This window comes from Podospora bellae-mahoneyi, chromosome 6, assembly GCF_035222275.1.
Source record: "Podospora bellae-mahoneyi strain CBS 112042 chromosome 6, whole genome shotgun sequence".
Classification (NCBI taxonomy): domain Eukaryota; kingdom Fungi; phylum Ascomycota; class Sordariomycetes; order Sordariales; family Podosporaceae; genus Podospora; species Podospora bellae-mahoneyi.
Genome location: NC_085885.1, coordinates 2,974,466 through 2,988,537, shown reverse-complemented (window position 1 = coordinate 2,988,537; position 14,072 = coordinate 2,974,466). Strand labels below are relative to the sequence as shown.

The following is a 14,072-nucleotide window of genomic DNA, read 5'->3' as shown; positions in this document are numbered from 1 at the left end:
AATATTCCGTCGTGTTTCCTTCTCACGCCGCGGCTTTGGCAATAGCCGACGCAGCAACCTCTTCTACTTTCCCCACTGTTGCTACTGCTGCTGCTTCTGCTTCCGCCGCGATGCTCTCCTCGGCTTTCTTGTTCAGCCAGCTCAGATACGTTTGCCAGCCCACCGCTACAGTCCCGCTGAACATGGAACGGAATGGCAGAGGTACGAAGGCGAAGTTGATGGCCATAACAGCCGGCCATAGCTTGACGGAATTCGCGATGCTCGGTGGGACAGTCTTCACAAGGCGTTCCCAGATCTCGGAAGGCGACGCCCCAGACAACACAGCCTGTGTGCCAAAGAAGTACGTATTGAACAGTGGCGCAAACACGATTTGGTTAACGGCAACTCTCGCTGCTATCGAGAGAGCTCGCGACGCAAAGTTGAAGCTGTTCGACAGGTAAACCACCCTATGCACGACAACGTTAGCCAACCCACGATCGAGCGCAAACCCCCGAAGCATTGCCTACCAAAGATATGATGGCACCGACGATGTTCCACCGATGAATAGCGCTCGCGCCGTCCGCCCGAAGTCATGTTCGTCTCCACCAATACTTTGCGCCGAGATGTCGCCGCACAGGAAGATAAACAGCGAGGTCAATATCTGTGTCGTATATGGGCGCTTCTGGTGCGTTCGTCCGTACGCCTGAGCTGCTCTCGTCAACGGCCCGAGCCTGAGCCAGAGAGGGGGAGGTTGGATCTTCGCGGGCGGTGTGATCGGAGCTTGTTGCTGCGCGCTCTGAATTGGTTTCGCTCCATTGACTTTCGAGGAGTGTGGTCGGCGTTGTCGGAACTTTTCGAGGTTCTGGATCTGCCTGCGGAAGGCTGTTCTGACGGCGGCGCACACTGCCATGTCGTTGGTAGGAAGGTAGGCTCGGGGATGTTGAGAAGCGACGGAGAGACGACGGTTGATGCGCCGGGCTATGGCAGTGGCATGGCCTTTTTAAAAGAGCAAATAGAAATGACTCGGACGTGGAGATGCGGTTGTTTCACAGACTTCGTGGTGGAGTTTGACTGAGGTGGTCAGAACGCGATATTTGAGTCAACTGGCGGTTTGGACAAATGATGTGCTCCCGTGCGCTCCCGAGCCGTTGTCCCGGCGCTGCGCTGGCCGCCCAGACAGCGGGATGTCCGCTAATTTTTAGCACCCATTTCTCCAATGCCGGTCCCGAACTCGGCGTGCGGGCATGGTCACCCGCGCTTTGCTGCGGCTGACAGGTCATCGGGCCGCAGCGTATTCTCTGAGGGGGGCCACCACAACGCAGATCAGTTCCATGTGGTGGTATCTTTCCAGTCCAAGTCAGCCTGTTATTCTTTCAGTTATCATCTGATGTGTTGTCAGCCTTCGTTGACAAACACATTTTTTTTCATCTCGACTTCTACTTGGACCCTGTTTCGTGGCCAATTTCCAACAACTAACCAAGCCCGGCTAGCGCAATGGTAGCGCGTAAGACTTCTAACAATTCCTCTGGACCTTCAGAGGTGATTGACATCTTAAGGCTGTGGGTTCGAGTCCCACGTCGGGTGTATCTTTTGGCCTTTCCCTCCTATTGAACATGGAAGTTTTTGCATCCTTCATCAGTTGCTATTGGCGTTATTACTTTTGTTAAAGAGGCCTCAAAAGCCTGGGTATCTATGACTATCTATGCGCAACAGTTGCTCATCATTGTCATCTCCAAATCCCAACATTATACACATCATCAACTCATTTTGCTCAAGCCTTGACAGCCCTCTTCTCATCAGAATCCTCACTCGCACCCACACTGCCAGTCTCACCCTCCGAAATCCCACCAGCCTCAACCTTGCGCAAGTCAATCGGCCTCTCCGGCACCATAAACACCACCGCCGACGTCGCCGGAATGGTGAACCCAAACATGGCAAACGAGATGACGAGGTTGACCATAGGCGGCACCTTAGCAGCACCGATACCAAACGAAATGCAAGACCCCACGCTCTCAAACGTCCGGACAATGCTCACCGCCAGCGTCAGAGTCTCGATGTCGTCAAAGAAGGCCCCCACGATCCAGTACACAAACATGTAGTGGCTCTCGTTCAAGAACCGGAGCATGACCATGCTGGCGAAACCCCTCCCGAACCCGGGGAGGTCCCAGTCGAGGGTGATGCGGGGGTTGGAGTCGCCGTACAACTTCTCGTTGGAGACCTGCCAGCCGAATGACCCAAGCATGAGAACAACAAAGGAAGCCCAGCAGATCTTGGCGAGGGTTGGACGGGAGAAGCATTTCAGGTCGTAGAACCACCCCCAAAAGATGTTGGCGAATGTGGCGGCGATGCCGGCGGTGAGAGAGCCGAGGGCGCGGGCGCGGACGGAGAAGTATTTCGTCATGTAGATCCCGAGGTAGGTCGTGTTCCATTGGAAGCCGACGAGGATGGGGATGAGAAGGTACATTTGCTTGCGCTTCATCAACGCCCAGATCTTGCGGGTTTCTTCCCGGAAGGTCTTGCCTATGGTTGGGTCTCTTGGGGATGTCCCGTCGCTTCGGATGACCTTTTGGGGTGGGGATAACAGGAAAGATAATGGGAGACCGAGGCATTGGAGGGCGATGAGGACGAGGTAGGTGGTGTATCCTACTTTGCCTCTTGTGGACGAGTCCTTGCCCGCGTTGAGAGACATTTGGATGGAGGAGCCGATGAGCTGGCCGAGTTCGCGGAGGCCGAGCCAGATGCCGGTGAACTTGCCCCGGTCTTTGATGTCGCCGTAGCCGAGGGCGATGGCGCCTTCCGAGGCCCAGAGGGCAGAGGCGGCGATGCCGCAGGTTACGCCGCCGAAGAGGACGAACCATTCCGTGCCGTAGCGGTTGTTGACGTAGAGCGAGGCCGAGTAGGGGGCGTAACCGAGGGTACCGATGATGAGGACCTTTTTGACGCCGATTTTGTTGGCGAGAATTCCGAAGAGGGGGCAGCCGAAGACCATGATACTGTGGCGAGGTTAGCAAGTTGGTCAAGGGGTGAGGGGAGGTGGAACAGGGGACATACCCGAAAGTCAGAGAGTTGGAGGCGTTGACAAGGTAGGGTTCTTGCTGACCGCCAGCGCCTGTGTTGTTCAGGGCAGTCCAAATACCGGGTTGGGTAAAAGAGATGAGACCGACAATGATGACGTTGAACAGAGGACTGCGATACCATCTCGTGAACCACGAAACAGGTTTCGTCTGCTCGCCTTGGGACTCGATCACGGCCCCATCGTTGATAACTTTTTGGTCCTGCTCGGCGGTGGACATCTTGACTGAGATTCTGTCTGAGTGTTTGAACCCAGAAGAAACAGCTCTTGACGATGAGTGATGAGAGGATACAGATTCAACCCCGACCAGCGAGCGACGCCCCGTCTTTATGCATCTCGCCACGCGCAGAATCTGCAATCCAACCGTCTGGATCTGGCAGCTCGACTGCAGCGGTAAGTGATCACCGTCTCCCGCTACCTGGTTTCCCTGACGATATTTTACTTGGCCATGTGGGGGTTAATGGGGGGTTTGGGGGTTTATCGAGCAGAACTGGCGTAGTCCCCCTCTTCACAGGATGTCGTGATGAGGTGTGTTGATGATGAACTTGGTACCAACAGGCCGGTAGGTCTCAATGGGACTGGTTTTATCACTGCAACACACCCGATAGTCTGTCCGGGAATAGCTACCCTCCTCCGGCGAGAGACGTGGTGGACGAACAAGATGCAGTGAAGTGGAGTCGCTGGAGGAGAGTCGTGCTTACAGGGATGCCGTTGCGCCATCGGCTTGCGTCTTGATCACCACACTACAAACACCGGTACTGTTGACACTTTTTTGGACGCGATCACGCAAAAGGATATGGGGTTTGGCATTCATGAAATTATGAAAAACTTCCATGTTAAAAGGATCCGGGGAAGTTGTGGGCGCATAGGTTACGATGTGACTGCCACCACCACCTCGTCACAACGTTTGCCAATGCAGCCCCAAGAACGCCACAGCTTGTTTTGACTTCAGTTTGAGACATAACTCAAGATGGGAACCGTTGATATCCTTCGACCAGCTCACTACGAGCCATCAGTTGATCTCCCTGCTCCCTACCCACCATCTTCACAGTTCCCCTATTCGCTCAGCAGAACAGATCAAACCTCTTCAATAGACGATGTTGTTTCCGAAATCAAGAAGCTCACAGCCTCTGGTGAAATCAGGTCGTTGCTGAACAAACACGGCGCAATCTACTTCCAAAACCTCAACCTCAAATCCGCAGATGAGTTCTCCCAATTCGCCCACGCCTTTGGCTTCGCACCGCATGAAGACATTGGCAACCCAGTCCGCCGAACAGTTCTCGCTCCGAACGTAGCAACAGCAAACGAAGGCCCAAACACCATGCCAATTTTTCCTCACAACGAGTTTGGACTAAGCCCACACTTTCCCTCTTATGTGTTCTTCTACTGTGCTGAGGCCCCAGAGACTGGTATGTTTCTACCCAACCTCTCACCATTAACACCCCTCCCCCTTTTTAACCCCTATCCATCCCTCCTCCCGTTGTCCCCCAGCTGACCTGTTTCTACCAGGAGGCGAAACCCCCCTCAACCCCTCCTCCCCCCTCCTCGCCCACCTCACAACCCACCGCCCCGCATTCATCTCTTCCCTCCGCCGTCTCGGCCTGAAATACCAACTCTTCCACCCCTCCCACCAACCCACAAACTCCCCGGGCACAACCCCCCTCCAAGCCTACGGCCGAACTGTTCTCGACACCGACCCCATTGACATCATCCGCTCAAAAGTCGAGGCCGAGGTCCGCCGCCTACCGACAGCAAAATGGGAATGGGAGAATATTTCCCCTGACAACCAACTCGGAGACCTGAGAGTGTGGCAGGTGCTACCCGGGATAAGGACCCATCCGCACACAGGGGAGGAGATGTTTTTTAATAATTGCGTTTCGAGGTTTCTAAACGCGATAAGGGAGGGGACGTTGGAACATCCGTATAGGAATGGGAGGGGGGAGTATATTCCACCTTGTTTTGTGAGTTTTGGCAGGCGATGAAAAAGGGGGTGCAGCTAATGGATAATAGTATGGCGATGGGAGTGAGATTCCTAGGGAGTATCTCGATTCGGCGGTGGAGTTTATACAGAGGAGTCGGGCGATGATTAGCTGGGAGAGGGGGGATGTGGTGTTGATTGATGTGGGTATCTTTCTTGGAAGAGGGCTTTGGTGGAAAGTGGGCTGACATGAGAATAGAATTACGCCGTGCAGCATGCCAGGGAGCCATGGACGGGAGATAGGAAGCTGTTGGCTAGTTTGTGGGATGACGCAGAGGTACCGCCGGCGGCATAATGAATGATGTTCAACTTGACGAAAAACGAGCGGTTGGTTTGTGCTAAAGGCTACATACTTGTGCGGCTTTTTTGTCGTGTGTCAAACAAAGACGACCTATCAAGACCTGCTGAGCCATGCGTGTTACTTGCCCTCATCATCCACATTACCTACCTAGTGCCTGACATCCCACCCGGACATAAGCTCTTCATGAGTCTCCACTCAAACACCACTATCATCCTGAAAATGGTCCGGATGATGCCAATCCCAATGATTAATCGGATTGCTCTGCCACGCCCTCCAGCTCTCACAGCTCTCCTCAATCGCCTCCCTGCCCCCGTGCCTCCCCAAAATCTCGGGGATCCTCTCCTTGTTCTCAATAATCTGAATCGCCAACCCGGACGAGGCATGGAAGGCGATATGACAATGTAAAATCCAGATTCTGTTCACATCAAGTCAGCTAAACACAGCAGACCCTGGATTGTTATGGCAGGGAAAGACTCACCCCGGATTGTCCGCCTTGAAAGCAATAATCACATACCCCGTCGCCGGCAACAGCACCACATCCCTCCTAGGCGGGTTATCACACTTTAACTTGTCATTCCGGCAATTCAGCTTATCCGGCGTGAACCATCTCCCCTCCCCTTCATGGCCAATCTCCGAGTCATCATACCAGTTCTTGTTGCTCTGCCTCAGCAGGGCAAAGTCGTGACCGTGCAAGTGCATGGGGTGAGCAGCAGGGAAGAAGATTCTACCACCTTCCTGCGGGATCTTGTCTGGGGCCGTGATTACCATCCAGACCCATTGGTCATCGGTGGCATTGGGGAGTGTGACCACGTCAAGGTAGGGCTTGTCGATGAGCTCATTGATGCGATCAAGGGCGAGGAGGGTTGGGTCGGAAAAGTTGATGCGAAAGGGGGCTTCGTGCATCATCCAGCGGGTCTATGGGGGGTGGTTAGAGATTGGAGGATTGAAAGCGAAAGAAGGAGACTGACATATGCTTTGTCGTTAGGGATGTACGGCATGGAGCTGTTAGGTCCGCCAGAGCTGATCATACCGACGTTGAAGATGTACTGTGAGTTGTTCGGGAGCGTGTACGGGTTTTCAACCTTGGGATCTAGTTCCACGTCAGCCAGGCGAAGGTTGAACTGTATGGAAGAGAAGTATACGTACCGATATTGACAGGATCGCCCACTGTCCACGGCCTCCAGGGCACCAACTTGTCATAGGGCTCATCCGCACACATGGTATCGTACAGAGACGGCTCCGAGAGAGGGTCTTGCCAGCCCCTGGGCGGCATGGTCCTGTTGTACCGAACAATGCCCATTTGCTCGTCCGGACCGAACGCAAACTTGGAGCACTTTCGAGCAGGGGTTGCTCTCATCCAGTAGTTGCCGTATCTCTCGGTCTTAAACCCATTTTCGTGTCCATGGACAAGAACATGGTAGCGCTGGCCTTTACCGTTGTGTTAGTAAGTCTCCTTCAGCCATTAGTGAGTCTCAAAAAGAACTTACCGATCCCAATCTTGATGTGTGTCGTGTTGTACGGCTTGATGGGAACAAAGTCCGCCTCAATGACCTCCAAGGTGTGGTTGTCAATAGAAAAAACAAAGGTGGTATCAACAGCGGTATTGACCAAGATCAACATGTGCGCCTGTCCTTCGTCAAGCCAGATGGTGTACTTTTCTGGCTTGGGGCCCCAACCGAACTGGCCAGTGCCATTGATCAGGATATTTGTCATTTCAGGAGCGACACCGGTTGACATCATCAGAGGCCAGTCCTCAAAGACGCTGCGGTGATTCCAGTCCGAGAGAAGCAGAGGACGGAATGCCTCGTTAGTTCCAAACTGGGCGGTTGATGGGCCGTAGATTGTGATGGGGCCGAGGAGGCCGTCTCCGTACTGGAGGGAGTAATGGCTGGTGATGGTTAGTGGTTGCTCAAAGGATAGGACAGGTGATGGGAGACTTACCTGTGATACCAGGCTGATCCGTACTGAAGTGCCCGGAACCGATAAGTGAAGGTCTCCCCTGGTGCGATGGGGCATTCAGTGATGCCATTGACACCGTCATACTGGAATGTCTCCCACTGGCGGATGCCATGCCAGTGAACCTGAGTGAGGAGTTAATGGCCGCCCTGTGCTTAAAACGGAGAAGAACTTACCGAGGTGCCGTTCCATCGGAGGTTATTCTTGATTGTCACCTCTGTACTGGTTAGCTAGAGTCGATTCTCAATGAGTGATGGTGTCTTTTCACCGATAGTATCGCCCCAGCATGCCTCTGTTCCATGTGTTAGTACATTCGTCTTCCAATATCTGGAACACAACTTACCAATCCACGGTCCGGGATACCTCCTCTGAAAGACCTTCCCATGCTCCATCGTCATGCCATCAGGAGATATCGGCTCCTCAGATATGTCAAAGTGGTACTATGATCACCATCAGTCAGCACCTTCCCGATACATGTTGAAAACTTAGCACTCACATATCTCGTCTTCCCAAACGGCACAAGAGAAGCATTCTCATAATCCGTATCAATATCAATCCTCTTCCCACTCCCATCCGTAGCCTCCAACCAACAAGTCCTGTTCTCCGGCCCATAACACGGCTGCCAATTCTTCATGTACGGATAATGACAATTCAACCCCCCCTCCTTACCCTCCTGACCATTCTTTGGCGTCCCCACAATAGGATGCTCCTCGTACATAAACGACCTCTCCACGCCGCCCGTGCGGAGCGGCACATCCTTGTAGTCATCAGGATGGTAGACCATGCCACTGGAGTACTCCTGAACCATGAGCCTGTCTCCATGGTAATACTCACCAAACTCATTCTTGGTGATGGGAATAATCTTGGTTGTCACGAATTGTGGCTGCTCAGGGTCCGTGTGCGGGATGAGAGGCTTCTGGGAAGAAACATCGCTGTCGCCGCCGGGGGAAGGGAAGGTGAAGAAGTTGAAGACTTGGACGATACTCGTCCATACCGAAGCTGCCTTCATGGTGAATGCATGCGGTAGGTAGGACGAAAGTGAAATCCAGAAACTGCGGTATTGGACCGGAGGCTGGGAGGTACCTATCCCCAGATAGCGTTATATACTTGGGCACGACCAATAATTGTCCGCTTCGGCGTGGTATCCTTCCGCTGTATGCTATGGCGGCTTGCTTGAGCACTACCCTTACCCAAATCATTTAATTCAGCTCAGGAGTGAGCGCTCATCATCGCCCATAATGCTATCCCCTGCTACAACAGTGCATCAAATGACGGCGTTGTCTTGAGCTATCGTCTCGGCCGGCAAGTCCCTTCCAATAGCAAGCAATGATGTACATAACGAAGCCGGCCTTTGTCACCACACATACAGCTGATTCACTCTCAAAGAGCATGATTGAAGTTGTATTGATCCATCGATGCAGCCAGCCATGTCTAGGTAAGATATGTCGTTGAAATTGAGTGATGATTGGCTCCGATTAGCTGCGGCGCAGTCCCCTCGGTGAATAATAGGGGCCACGGGCTGGCCCGGTGTGGCCTGAACCCTCCCGTGCAACCCTCACGAGCCAGAGCTCTGAACCGATCAGCGGGGCTGGACGCGGTGGATGGCATGGTATCCCCGAATGTGGACATTTTGTGGCTGACTGAGAGAAACCGATGTAACCAGGTTGTCAAAAAGCACAAGAATGGCATGATGCGCACGCTGCCCACCACATTGCAGCAACGCCCCCGGATCATGATAGGTCAATGGCCATGATGAGCAGGTGGGGTAATCTCAAACAAACATGGCGGCTGTCTCGGTTGTGTCGGTTCCTACACTACACTACTCCTCGATACCATAGCATTCCGTGATCTCCATCGCGTCCTCCTGCCCAGATGGTTCCCAACTGGAGATAGATTGGTTGCGATACTGCAGGTTTGGGTTTCCCTTTTCGGCCGCCGCCTTGTCCATCTCGCGCTTCCTTTCCACACTTGCATGCACCCACTCGAGATAACGCGGGTTCCCTGGTAGCACCATATTGTCCGCCACAATCAGGGTCCCCGGCCCTACGACACCGAGCCGCTCACATAGCTTGAGGTCATCAGTGTAGGCTGGCTTGAAGTGGTCGAAGAAGGCCATATCGACACGAGAAATCTTCCCTTCGTCATACAAGCGCCGAGTGCCTTCCGCCCCCGTCCCAACCACAACCCTGACATTGTCTCTGAGGCCGGCGAGGTCAATCAAGCTTGTGGCTACAGCAGCAAAGAGAGGACTCTTCTCGACACTGTAGTACTGCTTTCCACCAGCCTGTCTCATGGCATGTCCAAACATAATGGCCGAGTATCCAATGTAACCACCCAGTTCGAGTACCACTGCAGGTCTGTGTCTAGCGATAATGTCGCAAACGATGGACCCTTTCATGGACCCGATGTTGATCAGACCTCTGACGGACCGACCGTAATCGTCGATGGCTTGCAGAACCTTCTGGGGGTTGCCTCTCAGCTTCTCAAGATCCGGCCGGGCGTAGATGTACTCGAGGAGGGCAACTTCACGCCCATCGCCGAACTGTGTGCATCGTATCAGTACCTGACCTTGGCGGACCACTGACAGGCGCCATGGCAATTGATCACATGTCTGTTGGTGGAGGGGCACGGGGCCTACTCACGAATTTCCCGTCCACTTCCCATGAGAGGTAGACGGCGTCAGGGTTGTACGTGGTGTGTGCCACGGAAACTGGAGTGGCACCCATGATGGTCACCAGACTGATTCGAGCTTGCAAAGTGCGTTTCTTCTGATGTGAGAAGCTGCGTAGGGAGGGTAAACCGGCGACCTAGCTATCGATCTAGAATGGTCTTTTGTAGGGAGGATTTGGGTCGCAGTGGTGTGGTTGGTGTTGTACCTCTTTGAAAAACGGCTATAATATACGCCAGCTGAGTTACAGGGGTGGGAAAGCGCTAAAAGAGCCACTGTTGAGCTTTTTTTGTGTTTCCGTGGTGCGAGACGTTCACCAGCCAGTTCAGGCATCAAACGCAACGATCTTGGGGATCTACTTCGTGACTTGGATATGCAGGTCTCCTGTGGCCGCACAAGTCGTGCTTCGTTGAGGTAAGATACAGTGACGAGAATGGAGGACGGCATCAACCTGCATGGGCTGAGTCAAACCGAGAAGCGCCATATTGACAGCGGCAGATAGAGGATCGACACGAGGCGTTTGTGCGTGATAGGCTGATTTGCGGGCGGTGACTGGACGTGAGCCATCAAGTTTGGCAGCTTGGAGTAGACGGTGGGGTTGCCAACGTAGGTATCGCACAGATGAGGTCGGCGACTTCGGCCATTCTTTGATGGTCGGATCTGCATAGGGATCGCTGAGGTCGATCCGATTTGTTGGGTCCCCAGTTGCCGAACATGGAGCTGTGGTCTGTGCTGGATGGGGGGCCATTGGGCCGCAGATAGCCAATGGTGGTGGCCGTGGTTCCAGAAAGGGAGGTTGGCGAGACATGTGTTTGATAGACAGTTGCTTCTTCACCGTCATCGACTGACGGATTTCTGGATCCAGCCGAGACACCTCAGTCGAGCCCTGTCATTTTTCGTCATTTGCGATAAAAGAGGAAAGGGACCCACTGGCACGCAATTCCATGTCCCAAAACATGGTTTCTCCGATAGAAGCTGGGATAAGGTGGGTCACATCTCTTGAGGACAATGGACAATGGAAGGCACGACGAGGAGGGGTTGGCGGTGAAGTGGCGCTCTCTGCCTGCCTGCCTGCTGAAGAGGAATGAGACGGAAGGAAACGGCCCCGGCAAAAAGCCCCGTGTCCACATGTTGTTAGATTCCAGAAGGAAAGAGATAGATAGTCTATTTTGTCACTGGTGGGGTGAGTGAGATCAGGGCGATTTGATTTGCAATCGGGCCCATCACACACGGGTGGCAACCTTGTAGGGATATCGCCGAGAGTTGATTTCCATTGTGTTCTTTGCTGGCTTGGAGCTCTCCTGGGGGACCGTTTGCTGGGTGTGTTCACCCTTCCATCTATCTGATTCCTTCCAGTCTCAGTTGCACCAGACACAATCTCAATCTCAATCACGAAGTTTCTGTTCCACTCCCAGTGTCTTGATTTTGGTCCGACACCGCATTCTCTTAAAGCAACGCCCGCCCAAAATCGCTGGAAATCCATCTGCAAGCGGGCTCTATTTCGGCATTTGTCCTCCCTCACCTCCTGCGTCCTTGTTGACGACTGAACCACCACCCCCCGCGTCTCCACTTCGCCAAGATGGTCGATAGGATAGAGGACGAAGAAATTCGAGATGATGTCGGAGAGAGGACCTCTCTGTTGCGCCAGCCTACCCTGAACGTTTCTCCAGAAACGCTGAATGCCGCTGCAAACGAGGAACAGGATGGTTTGGCTGCTTCAGATGGGGACCTCTCTCCGACTTCCACAGTAGGATCACAGCAGAGCTGGGACAACGGGCAATGGAAGAAGAATTTGGTGCTTCTGCTTGGTATGTTACTGCGTGAGATAGACCACCAATCTATTCTAACACAACGCCTCTTATGACAGGCGTCTTTCTCGTCAATTCCGACAGTGCGATCTTGATGGCCATGTTTCGAGACATTGCGTCCGAATTCGAACAACTAAGTTCAGCGAGTTGGATCATCAACGCATACATCATTGGCATTATTGCTGCGCAGCCTTTGTATGGAAAGCTGAGTGATATCTATGGACGCAAACCACTTCTCCTGTTTGCATACATGTGCTACTGCGTAGGTGCAACGATAGCGTAAGTATGTCCCTCTGCTTTCTCTACTAAAACGTGAAGGCTAACCGGTACATCAGAGGCGCTGGCTTCTCGTTTTGGGGTCTATTGCTGGGAAGGTCTCTTTGCGGAATTGGCAATGCCGGCATCACAGTGCTCATCTCAACCCTCATCGTTGACCTGGTCCCCATGCGCGAGGTTGCGGTTTGGCGAGGCTACGTTTATGCCATCAACCAGATCGGCAGAGCTTTGGGTCCTTCCCTTGGCGGCATGATCTCTGATAGCACAAACTGGCGATGGGCTCTTCTGTACCACGTACCTCTCAACCTCGCAGGGCTCATCTTCATTTGGGCAAAGATGTCGTTCCCCAAGCCAACGGCTCCAGACACAAAGGCAGTTGGGCGGAATTCGACAACCACCGAGGAGACTGCCTACGCCAAGTTCAAACGGATTGATCTCTCAGGATCAACCAGTTTGGCTATCGCCAATGTGTCTTTGCTCCTATTTCTTGACCAAATCGAAAAGGGCCCTGAAAACCTGGTCCACAGCGCCATGGCCATGGTGCCAATGTCGACTTGGTTGGGATTCTTGGTAGTCTTTCTCTTGGTGGAAGCCTTTTGGGCAAGAGAACCAATTTTCCCTCTGAGGCTGCTGCGGAAGCGGAATGTTGTATCAGCCTACGCGATCCAGTTCGTTTTTACAGCTGCTCAAGTAGCGCTTTACACATCCATCCCGCTCTACTTCCGCGTGACAATGAGCGACACCAACACCACGTCCTCCCTCCGACTGCTTGTTGTGACATTGGGCACCGTTGCTGGAAGTCTCATCAGCGGCTATGTCATTAAACGGACCGGGCTGTACCGTCTCATCACCAACATTGCGGCTATCCTGTCCAACCTCAGCTTTCTGGCCATCTTTTTGAGATGGCGGGGGGTGACGCACTGGGGCGAGACTCTCTATGGGTTCCCCATTGGTGTTGGCTTTGGTGTCTCCCTGTCGGCAGCGTTCATTGCGCTCACATCAGGGCTCGAGTCAAGCCAGGTAGCGGTGGCTACTTCCGGGTTCTACCTCAGCATGAACATCGGGAGCCTGCTGGGTGTCAGCACTGCTTCCCTTCTCATTGCCTCTTTTGTGGAAAGCACCCTGAGAGACAAGTTGCCTGACCTGCCAGACAAGGAGCAGATTATCAGAGATGTGCTCTCCAACTTTGACGCCATTGATAGGTTGCCAGAGAAGATTGCGGATATTGTGCTCAAGGCCTATGAGAGGAGCTTTGTTAATGTTTGGTGTAAGTGTTTTTGCTTTTGAGACGTTGACTCACTTGAACTTTTGTGCTAACCGATATCTTAGTATTCTGCGTGGTGTTTGGTGTCATGGGGCTGATCGCCAGCTTTGTGATGAGGGAGGGGCAGCTTCATCAGTCGCCGGGTGCGTCCAAGCCCAAGAGACCAGAACGGAGTCGAAGTCATCAAGGCTATGGTGCTGTCTCGGAGTCGGATAGTGAGGGCGATAACGCGTGATGGATCATTTCTGCAAAGTTAATGTATTGTAAGACAAGTTGGATCTGGTGGTTTACTGAGGAGTTTGGACATGGAAAAGAAGGTTTGGGTTGGGGATAATGGTAATGCCAGGATTAGCTGCGTTGGTATGGATGGGGTCTGGTCGAATCTCCCTTTGACCTGAAGGTAGTCCTGTTTTCTTGGCACATCAATTTTGCTTGATCTGAGAGCTCACATTGCTTGTTGAAGCTGCTAATGCACCATGGTTCAAGGGTCCAATTTTGCTGCTGTGGGAGGTCGGACGGGGGAGAGTGCGTTATTCGACCACCGCAGGAATGGGTTTCGAAGATCTGGAAGACATCGCACAGCATTCCAGGGACGGTATAGGAAGGGGGAGGTTCTGGAAGGCGGTCAAGGTGAAACATTTGGTCGTCGTTCAGAACAGTGATCCACACAACCCCGCAAAGGTAGCAGCCAAGGATAGGTAGTTGATGAGACAGCAATGAGAGTGAATGGGTGAGACTCAAAGAATGATCTGACAGCAAGACCGAGCCA

At 53.1% G+C, this 14,072-nt stretch overlaps 7 protein-coding genes and 1 non-coding gene across 8 annotated transcripts; 3 read left to right on the top strand and 5 right to left on the bottom strand.

The window, feature by feature from the left end:
• Positions 1 to 22: 22 nt before the first annotated feature.
• QC761_607910 (uncharacterized protein) lies at positions 23 to 1,120 on the bottom strand (the record flags this gene model as incomplete). The annotated part of the gene is made up of 2 exons (XM_062881223.1): positions 507 to 1,120; positions 23 to 446 (listed from the first exon to the last, which is right to left on the bottom strand). The coding sequence occupies exons 1-2, from the start codon at positions 887 to 889 to the stop codon at positions 23 to 25; spliced, it is 807 nt and encodes a 268-aa protein (XP_062729887.1). The 5' UTR covers positions 890 to 1,120.
• Positions 1,121 to 1,459: 339 nt separating this feature from the next.
• On the bottom strand, positions 1,460 to 1,563 carry QC761_0096800. The gene has a single exon. It is a non-coding gene; the product is annotated as a tRNA-Arg (tRNA).
• Positions 1,564 to 1,665: 102 nt separating this feature from the next.
• Positions 1,666 to 3,323, bottom strand: QC761_607900 (uncharacterized protein). The gene is made up of 2 exons (XM_062881222.1): positions 3,031 to 3,323; positions 1,666 to 2,972 (listed from the first exon to the last, which is right to left on the bottom strand). The coding sequence occupies exons 1-2, from the start codon at positions 3,270 to 3,272 to the stop codon at positions 1,751 to 1,753; spliced, it is 1,464 nt and encodes a 487-aa protein (XP_062729886.1). The 5' UTR covers positions 3,273 to 3,323; the 3' UTR covers positions 1,666 to 1,750.
• Positions 3,324 to 4,022: 699 nt separating this feature from the next.
• Positions 4,023 to 5,034, top strand: QC761_607890 (uncharacterized protein; the record flags this gene model as incomplete). Its single annotated transcript, XM_062881221.1, has 2 exons — positions 4,023 to 4,461; positions 4,562 to 5,034. The coding sequence occupies 2 exons, from the start codon at positions 4,023 to 4,025 to the stop codon at positions 5,032 to 5,034; spliced, it is 912 nt and encodes a 303-aa protein (XP_062729885.1).
• A 100-nt stretch (positions 5,035 to 5,134) lies between these two features.
• On the top strand, positions 5,135 to 5,325 carry QC761_607885 (uncharacterized protein; the record flags this gene model as incomplete). Its single annotated transcript, XM_062881220.1, has 2 exons — positions 5,135 to 5,173; positions 5,230 to 5,325. The coding sequence occupies 2 exons, from the start codon at positions 5,135 to 5,137 to the stop codon at positions 5,323 to 5,325; spliced, it is 135 nt and encodes a 44-aa protein (XP_062729884.1).
• On the bottom strand, positions 5,280 to 7,071 carry QC761_607880 (uncharacterized protein; the record flags this gene model as incomplete). The annotated part of the gene is made up of 5 exons (XM_062881219.1): positions 5,280 to 5,746; positions 5,810 to 6,246; positions 6,300 to 6,421; positions 6,478 to 6,759; positions 6,819 to 7,071. The coding sequence occupies 5 exons, from the start codon at positions 7,069 to 7,071 to the stop codon at positions 5,527 to 5,529; spliced, it is 1,314 nt and encodes a 437-aa protein (XP_062729883.1). The 3' UTR covers positions 5,280 to 5,526.
• A 2,035-nt stretch (positions 7,072 to 9,106) lies between these two features.
• QC761_607870 (uncharacterized protein) lies at positions 9,107 to 10,894 on the bottom strand (the record flags this gene model as incomplete). Its single annotated transcript, XM_062881218.1, has 2 exons — positions 9,930 to 10,894; positions 9,107 to 9,829 (listed from the first exon to the last, which is right to left on the bottom strand). The coding sequence occupies exons 1-2, from the start codon at positions 10,011 to 10,013 to the stop codon at positions 9,107 to 9,109; spliced, it is 807 nt and encodes a 268-aa protein (XP_062729882.1). The 5' UTR covers positions 10,014 to 10,894.
• QC761_607860 (uncharacterized protein) lies at positions 10,772 to 14,046 on the top strand. Its single transcript, XM_062881217.1, has 4 exons — positions 10,772 to 11,763; positions 11,823 to 12,042; positions 12,099 to 13,306; positions 13,369 to 14,046. The coding sequence occupies exons 1-4, from the start codon at positions 11,535 to 11,537 to the stop codon at positions 13,536 to 13,538; spliced, it is 1,827 nt and encodes a 608-aa protein (XP_062729881.1). The 5' UTR covers positions 10,772 to 11,534; the 3' UTR covers positions 13,539 to 14,046.
• The last annotated feature ends 26 nt before the right edge of the window (positions 14,047 to 14,072 follow it).